This window comes from Lytechinus variegatus, chromosome 19, assembly GCF_018143015.1.
Source record: "Lytechinus variegatus isolate NC3 chromosome 19, Lvar_3.0, whole genome shotgun sequence".
Classification (NCBI taxonomy): domain Eukaryota; kingdom Metazoa; phylum Echinodermata; class Echinoidea; order Temnopleuroida; family Toxopneustidae; genus Lytechinus; species Lytechinus variegatus.
Window position 1 is genome coordinate 14380481 of NC_054758.1, and position 8780 is coordinate 14389260.

The 8780-nt window shown below is 34.7% G+C and overlaps 1 protein-coding gene across 1 annotated transcript in view; it reads left to right on the top strand.

Moving 5' to 3' along the window:
- LOC121406144 (E3 ubiquitin-protein ligase MYLIP-like) overlaps positions 1-5970 on the top strand; it is a 41900-nt gene extending 35930 nt beyond the window's left edge. The window contains exon 9 of the mRNA XM_041597162.1: positions 273-5970. Within this exon, the coding sequence (XP_041453096.1) occupies positions 273-413 (141 nt within the window). The 3' untranslated portion in view covers positions 414-5970. The remainder of the gene's footprint in view (positions 1-272) is intronic.
- Positions 5971-8780: the final 2810 nt, after the last annotated feature.

Here is an 8780-nt window from a genome sequence, read left to right on the forward strand (position 1 = left end):
CATGTTAATAGGTGAAGAATCAGATGTATACAATTTTGTTGCATTTTAAATCCTTGTTAATGTGCATTTTGAAAATCAAAAACTACTAGATGCTACAACAGGAGAAAAAGTAAACCCTGCTTGGCTTTCCATAATCAGCTTATTCATAAAAATATTCTGTACTTGTTATGCAGACTTTAATAACAAAATTACATATTTTATTTTGCACGAACCTTTCATCTTATGATTTCTCCCCGTTTTCTCTCCTTTCTTCCGCTCTGCTGCCCTCGTAGGTTTGCCTAGATAAGGAGATGACCACCGTGTTCTGCCCGTGCGGTCACATGTTCTGTTGCGAGACGTGCTCGAAAGAATGCAACCGCTGCCCGGTGTGCCGAGCCGAGGTTATCTATGTTCAGAGAGTCTTCTTCTCCTGAAGCCAGATCATTGCCTTTTATTATTTTACCTCGGGATTCCGCTTTTCAGACGAATCGTGGAATCCCAACATTTCATCATATTAAGTTGAATGCCAATGCCAGCGACCACAAATGGGTCAAAATTGAAAAGTTACAATTTGAGAATATCTCAAATAGAGTATTCTTCCCCGAAGTCATAATATAGCCTTTATCAAGTTATGTCATGGTTGTACTTTTCAGACGAATCTTGGAATCCCGAAATTTTGTCATATTATTTTGAATGCCAGCAACCACTAATGGAATAGTATTAAAAGTTGTTAATACCAAATATATTATGTCACATTTCTACTTTTCAGACGAATCTTGGAATCCCAAAATTGTGTCATATTATTTTGAATGCTAGCAACCACAAATGGAATAGTATTAAAAGTTGTTAATACCAAGATATTGTGGTTAAATTTATACTGAAAATAAGTTTTAACCAATATCCATTAGAGGATATGTTGCCATTCCTGAATAAAGCTATAAATGCTATAAATCATTACACGTTTTAAATTGGCAACATCATGGAATCACCGACATCAATGTTCCAAAATTTCAATTCGCAACTTTTTGTTGGAATTCCACTTTTATCATTATTTTGGGGTTACTATTAATATTTCTCCTGCAATTATTTATTTTGTGTCTATATTATACAAATTTTAGGAGGAGGTCAAGTTTCCCTTTATTTGATACAAATATGAAAATCCATGATATCCACATTAGATTACTGTATATTTGTTTAGCTGGTTATGAAGGATGGAAGGTTTTATTTTTTAAGGGGGGGGTTGATTTATTTAATCTTATAATCAGTCTTTGTCCATTAATTGTAAAGTCACAAAAAGGTGAATTATAAAAGTTGATATATGTTCATTACTTTCGGCATTGTCAGATCCAGTGCTAGAATCATGTTATTTTAAAGTATGTTCCCCACAAAGAAATTTCTTATGAAAAATTTATTTTGTCGTTCAATGTTTGTTGGGAAAACGGTAATTATGAGATACTTGATGATGTTACATGTATATGTATATGTTTATAGATACAAGTAACATATTTGAAAGGACTAAACTTCTTTTATTGTAGAATTTCATAATGCAAAGAGAAGACACTGAAAATGTTGATAATATTTTGAAACTTTATGAAGTATAAAAGTGTCCTGTAGTTAATGCTTATTAAATCCATTTATTATTGCACTTCTTGTAAGTTTATTCATTTGCTGAATGAATATTGTGTAGTAATTCTTGCTGGGCGATCGTAACATATTTCACGCTTCATATGAAGACGGAGTGATCCCCGTACAGAGTCAATAATGTCGGGTATTTTTTTTTTTTAAAGCCCCGCACACCTTGCAACTGAACCACGATCCGATGTTAGAAACAAATCCCATTTTGCCTAGTTTCTAAAAATTTTAATGAAAAGTATCCTTATGTTATGTTGAAATTAATTAAGAATACAAATACAACGTTTTTGGATGACTGCATGCCTTTATTTTGGAGTAAATCGTAGCCAATCGTACAATTGCTGTGACCTCATTACGATTTGATTTACCATCCGCTTTTATTTGTATATTGATGGTACAGATTTGAATGTAAGCATTTGTACATTGCTTTTGAATGTCACATAGTAAGCTGTGTCGACATTGGCATGAAATTTTACTGCATTTTATTCCAAAATCGGGTCCCAAATTCGGGTCTCTTTGATACTGATCGTAAGGTGTGCGGTGGCCTTCAGTAATGTCTTCTAGTATTTGAATACATGTGTAAATTATCATCATGTATATTATAAACAGGATCTGAATTAGAGCAATAATGTCTAATAATATATATTTTTGGTTACTATTCTGATTGTTGCATACTCTCTATGCACTTATTAGAAAGAAGATCTATATTTTGGGTAGTTCATTACTGAATCTATAACTATTGAAGTACCACTGTTTATGAATTATGTATGCACAATTTTTTGTGATAATGGAATTTATCATTCATATCACACATGTCTAATTTTGGTTTGGATGTATGATTGGGTCCGTGGAGTACAACCGGGAAGGCACTAATCTACATTTGCCACTCTCCACCCTGGTGATCAATACGAACCCGATCGGATGTGAAGACCAAAGTAGTTTTAGTGTAGTAGGTTTCACGGTACACCATGTATCTATTCTTGGGCAAGTGTTGGTCCTGAAGAGGACCACCCAAATTTCGACATTTCGACAAGTGTGTTCTTGTTGTCCTCATGAGAATGTAGTTTTGTTTCATAATTGATCATTCAAGCACCATATGGCTTGCTCATTTGTTTCTGAGGATATCATGTGTGAACAAGCCAGAATCAGACTGTCAGATTAACAATTTGAAAATTGAATGTGTTGTTTGAAATTGCCACTCTCAACCCAGCTGTTAAATGTCACCTGATTGGAAGTGAATGTTAGTTTAGTTTTACTTTTTAATTTTTGATAATTCAAGCACCAAAATGACTGCTCATTTGCTCATATTTTCCCTAGGGTATCATGTGCGAACAAGCCAGGATCATGTTAATAATTTGAAAATTGATTATATTAATTAAAATTGCCACTCTCCACCCAGGTGTTAAATGTCACCTGATGGGAAGTGAATGTCAATGTAGCTTTACTTTATAATTGATTATTCAAGCACCATATGACCGGTTTTTAGCTCATGTTCTCTTGGATATTATGTACGAACAAGCCAGAATCATATTAAGAATTTAACAGGTTATTTGAAATTGCCACTCTCAATCTAGGTGTTAAATGAGAACCTATTATGATATGAATGCCAAGGTAGTTTTGCATGATTAAGCACCTTATGACTGCTCATTGGCTCATGTGATCATTTGGAGATCATGTGACAGGAATAGCAAAAGTTCCTTGGTGACGTCGCTGATTTAGTTAACATTGTAAAAATTAATGAGGTTATTTGAAATTGCTTCACGTCTGTGTTTCTTATTTGTCACAATTTCTCTGCAACATCGAGCCCCTGTTATATTTTTTTACCATCCATCCAATACCGTGTATATGCCTTCAGTGTTACATTGTTCTTCCATTTCATCTTAAATAAGCCTTCATATGCACTTCTCATATCCGTTACACATCGGTCCCATGGTTGTGTGTGGCTGTGACATATGCGTCACATACCTGTCACTTGACTGTTAAATGCTTGTACATGTATCTGTCGATTTGGGCAGGGTGTTTTATATATATGTACATGCATGTCTATTCATATTGGTCCTGTGTGTATGTATGTCTGTGTCATATATGTCACATGCCCGTCACATTTCTGTTACATTCTGGTCACGTTATGTCAATATGTGAAGGTTTCTGACATGCCAGTGACATGTTTGTTATGCAGGATATAGATGCAATGTATATATACTTTTTCATGTAATTTACATGAGTCCATCTTGACCATGTGATCATGTTTAGTATGTCCGTGACATATTTGTCTCAAACATATCACATTTCTGTTACATTCTTTGTCATTGTGTATAGGCCTGTGACATGTACATGTAAGTGACATATTTGTCATGCAGGATGTTATGTACATGTATTCTCTATCCATATTGGTTCTGTGGACATGTATGTCTGTGTCCTATCTGTCGCAGCCCTGTCACATTTCTGTTACATTCTCATCATGCATATTAATGCGTGTATTAAAGTCTGTGACTTGTTAGTGACATTTCATGCAAGATATAAAGTACACATTTATCCATATTATTCCTGTGGGTATGTACATGTATGTGTCTGATATATCCGTCACAGCCCTGTCACATTTCTATTACGTTTTTATCATGTCTATCAATGCATGAAACTCTGTGACTTGTTAGTGACATTTCATGCTAGATGTTAGGTATACCTGTATCCATATTATTCCTGTGGCTATGTATGTCTGTGACATATCTGTCATAACCCTGTCACATTTCTGTTACATTCTCATCATGTATATTAATGCGTGTATTAAAGTCTGTGACTTGTTAGTGACATTTCATGCAAGATATAAAGTACACATTTATCCATATTATTCTTGTGGGTATGTACATGTGTGTCTGATATATCCGTCACAGCCCTGTCAAATTTCTGTTACATTCTTATCATGTCCATCAATGCGTGAAAGCCTGTGACTTGTTAGTGACATTTCATGCAAGATGTTTAGGTATACCTGTATCCATATTATTCCTGTGGCTATGTGTGGCTGTGACATATCCGTCACAGCTGTGTCACATTTCTGTTACATTCTTATTATATGTGTATTGTAGGTCTGTGACACGTTAGTGACGTGTTTGTAATGCAGGATGTAATGTGCATGTATATGTAATCCTATTACTCCTTATAGCTGTTTATGTTGATTACGTACCTAGTATATCACGCGACTGTCACTTGATCTTACTTGTCTGTGACACAGCAAGTCTGCTTTGTGTATCCAATTCATGTCAGTGTGCAAGTCCTGTCATACATATGCATGTATACCTGTCACATACGTCCAATCTAATGCACTATGCCTTTCCATACATGTGTACCTTCATACTGTACAGATGCATATCAATGTCCCGATGTACCTTATCATTTATCTACACTTGCCTCCTCTTACCCAGGAATAGGAGTTCAGTGTTATTTAGAGATTTCGATACTGCTACATATATATGAATCAGATTACCCTATTTGATATAAGGATAAACTATTGCAGAAATGTTCAATTCAAATTCTATCAGATTGAATTCAATTCAATATATTCAAAGTATTTGATTAATCAACAGAATGAATGATTCTTAGTTTAAAAGGAATAAAGTGAATCTCCATATTGGTGGTCATACTTAGGCTTAGTTAAGGGTTCATTTTTTTTCTGATGTCATTTTGTGAAAATTTATTACAGGGTAAGAAAATTGGCTATAATTTTGCCTGTAGGGAAAAATACTTGTAATAGTCCTGCATATGTACAGTGTATACATGCATGTGGAAAATCTGGGATCAATTTTAGCCAATTGCGCAAGGTCCAAGAGTGTACAATTTACAGTTGTTTTAATTATTATATTGAAATGAGCACAGTAGAATAGCGTGTAACAGGTATAAATTCTTTTCCACTAAATAGTGGTTCATGAATGACGGTCAAAATTTCAGCACAAATGAACACAAACGTGTTCAAACAAAAAAAATTGTCCAAACGCTACTCTGGACAGAAGACCTTTGCACATATATTTTTTGTCATTTGCGCAAAATATTCTATTTTCAATCAATCATCATTAAAAATGATTATAAATCATAGTAGCAACGTAGCTGACTTGATGCCTTTATCATCGATACAGATTGTCTTGGTATTTTTTTTTGGTAGATGATGCTAACTACTCATGTGATGTTCATATATTTCTTCACTGCGGGTGTGCTATGGGTATATGTAATACTTTGAGGAGAATGCCTTTGTAGAAGTGATTGTTAAATACATGTTTATGTACTCGAATGAAGCAATTTGCTTTTCTTTTTGTTGAGCAACAAATATTTTATACCAGATTGATTGCATAAAACTGAATGCATTGTACAGAAGTGTAGAAAAAACGCCTACAAATTATATATTTTGTTTTAATATCTATATATAAAGTATTCTTTGTAATATATTATCAGCCATTTACGTGTACTTGGATTTACTGCACCAGATGTATGTAAGATGCATGCACTGTTAATAAACAATATTGTCATATTCTTTCAATTTCCAGCGTGGTTTTATGATATTTGATGTCTTTCAAGTAACATTGTGTAATTATGGATGATGCTAATGAAAATAATGAATATCATCACTTTGGCTATTGTGACATCAGAGCCCCATCTTACAAAGAGTTACGATTGATCCAATCAGTCGTAACTCTATGGAAATCCATTTGTTTCATAATTTTTTTCTACAGGAAATTCGTAACATTTGTAAAACGTCCTTTGTAAACAAAGGAGACCACACCAAATTGTGAAGAAATTAATGAATATATGGATATACATTCATATCTAGAACAAAGAGGCATTTTATACGTTGACTTCGCTGGCTTTCCATAGTTGTGATTGATCGAATCATTGGCAACTCTTTGTAAAATGCAGCCTAGGACCCTGTTGCAGAAAAGTTATTATTATGAGATACTTGATGATGCTATCCAATGGTAAATTGCATGGATTCCTTGATTTTGATTGGCTGTTGATCAGTGTTACCATGTGTCACATTTGGAAAATGCAAGAAAAGTAATTTATATCATTATTAATAATAATAATACTCAATATTTATAATGCGCTTTTCCCAAATGGCCAAAGCGCTCACAATTTCAATTAACATATTTATACAAACAAAAATCAAAATGGTATATTATAATGAAGGCAATTGCCTAGAACAAGAGAGTTTTAAGGGACTTTTTAAATTACTTGATTATTGGGGATTGTCTTATTGCGAGAGGGAGCTTGTTCCATTCCATTGAGGACGCAACGGTGAATGTTCTATCTCTAGTCTGTTTTCTTTTTGTTGGATATGTTAATTTAAGTGGGTGTTCAGAGGATCTAGTTCTCCTACCTGGGACATAAATTTCTAAACAATAAGACAAGTATTTTGGGGCTTGGTTATAGAGTGATTTGTATACAAGGACGTAGGAACTTAAAAATAATACGTTGTCTAATCGGGAGTTAGTGTAAATTATATAACAGGGGTTCAGGAGGTGTGTCACGGCGGACTTCAAAAATAATACGGGCAGCCCAATTCTGGAGGTGCTGGAGGCGATTGATGTGAGCCAATGGTATTGAAGACAGAAGACCGTTACAGAAATCAAGACGAGAAAGGATAAGGGAGCGTATGGCATGGTTAGCAGTTTACTGATCAATAAACCTACGAATTCTACGAAACCTACGAATTATTGATTTAATTTTACAAAAAAACACACACCCTAAAATGAGATGTGCAATTTGAAGCATAAAAGGTAAGATGTAAAAGAGTGAGAAATAAAATAGGTAGGAAGAATGAGAGAAAGAGGAGAATGTGCCATTGTATGGTTGAGTGATCAATCCAGATGCCCGGTGTTCAATACATTGCTAGTTGTACATGTATTGTGTGTAATGCTTCATGCCTAGCAATGAAAAGGAAAGTGGTATGTGGCATTAACACTTGTTAATGAACCTTAAACATGTTTTGTATAACTCTTTTGTAATAGCCTATGTGTGCAGATAGATAGCCGTTGCTGCTGTATTAGGAGAGTGGTGAGAAGACACACCCTATGAAACTGTCTTGGTGTGCAGAGGTGCAGATAACCAGTTCTAGCCAAGAGATGGTTGGTTTATTTTCTGATGATATTTTGGAAAACAAGAAGATGGCACTTTTCGTTGAAAGGTCTTCTTTACACTTATAGTTTCCAAGTTTGTCTCCTACACTACCATCGGTGAGTGATCATTGTGATATCATTGTTACTAGTCCGGGAGCAAAATCTCGTAGGGGCCCTATTTAAGAAGTTTGTACAACCCACACCACAGAAAAGGTTTTACACCATATGGGTATAGTATGGACCCTCTAGATTACTGCTAGATAGGTAGTAGTCTCAAATTGTGGTATCACTTTTATTCTACAGACGAGTTTAAAGAGCGATGTAAGATAGCAACAACAGCAAAAATGAAAAAAAAATCAATAATCAATAGGATAAGGTGAAATGTAAGTTGCCATATCTTGTATATGTCATGAATACGTCATTCAGGTATCAAAATGTTGCTGGGTGACAGCTCTAACGTCACAGTAACATTTAAAAGTGAAATTTAGATATCAAACCTTCAGAATAGGAATACACTCAAGGCCAATATCCACTTCCATCTCAAGTAGATTTAAGAAGATTGATACGATAAAGTGATTTTGTGTTGTTAAACATGAGGTGCCCCATATAACTGCAGTGGGACTAAATATGCATTATTCATAAAAATGAAGATTTTGGCAATATTCTTAAAATTTCATATATGCTTAACTACCATGTATGGGCTATTTTTCACAATCTTGTGCCGTTAGTATGAGATCCAACGCTGCATGAATAAATTAGCATTTCTTAATTACTGGGGATATAATCTGAACCATATTCCATTTTCTTTTTTAAACTCGTGTTTTTTCGAATTTCTTTGAATTGTAAATTCTCATAGGGTTCACTGACCGAAAGGTCCCCCCCTCCGGGGGGGGGGGCTGCCAAAGTCACCCCATCCTTTTCCCGAAGTTTGTCTATTTCTTGGATAATTTGGAGGCAGATTATACATTTCTACTATGTTGTAAATCCTCTTTTCTTCATTTGAAACCTCTTGAAGACAATGGAGTAACATTTTGTCTTTCTGTTACAAATAAAGAAGTGCTGGCAACC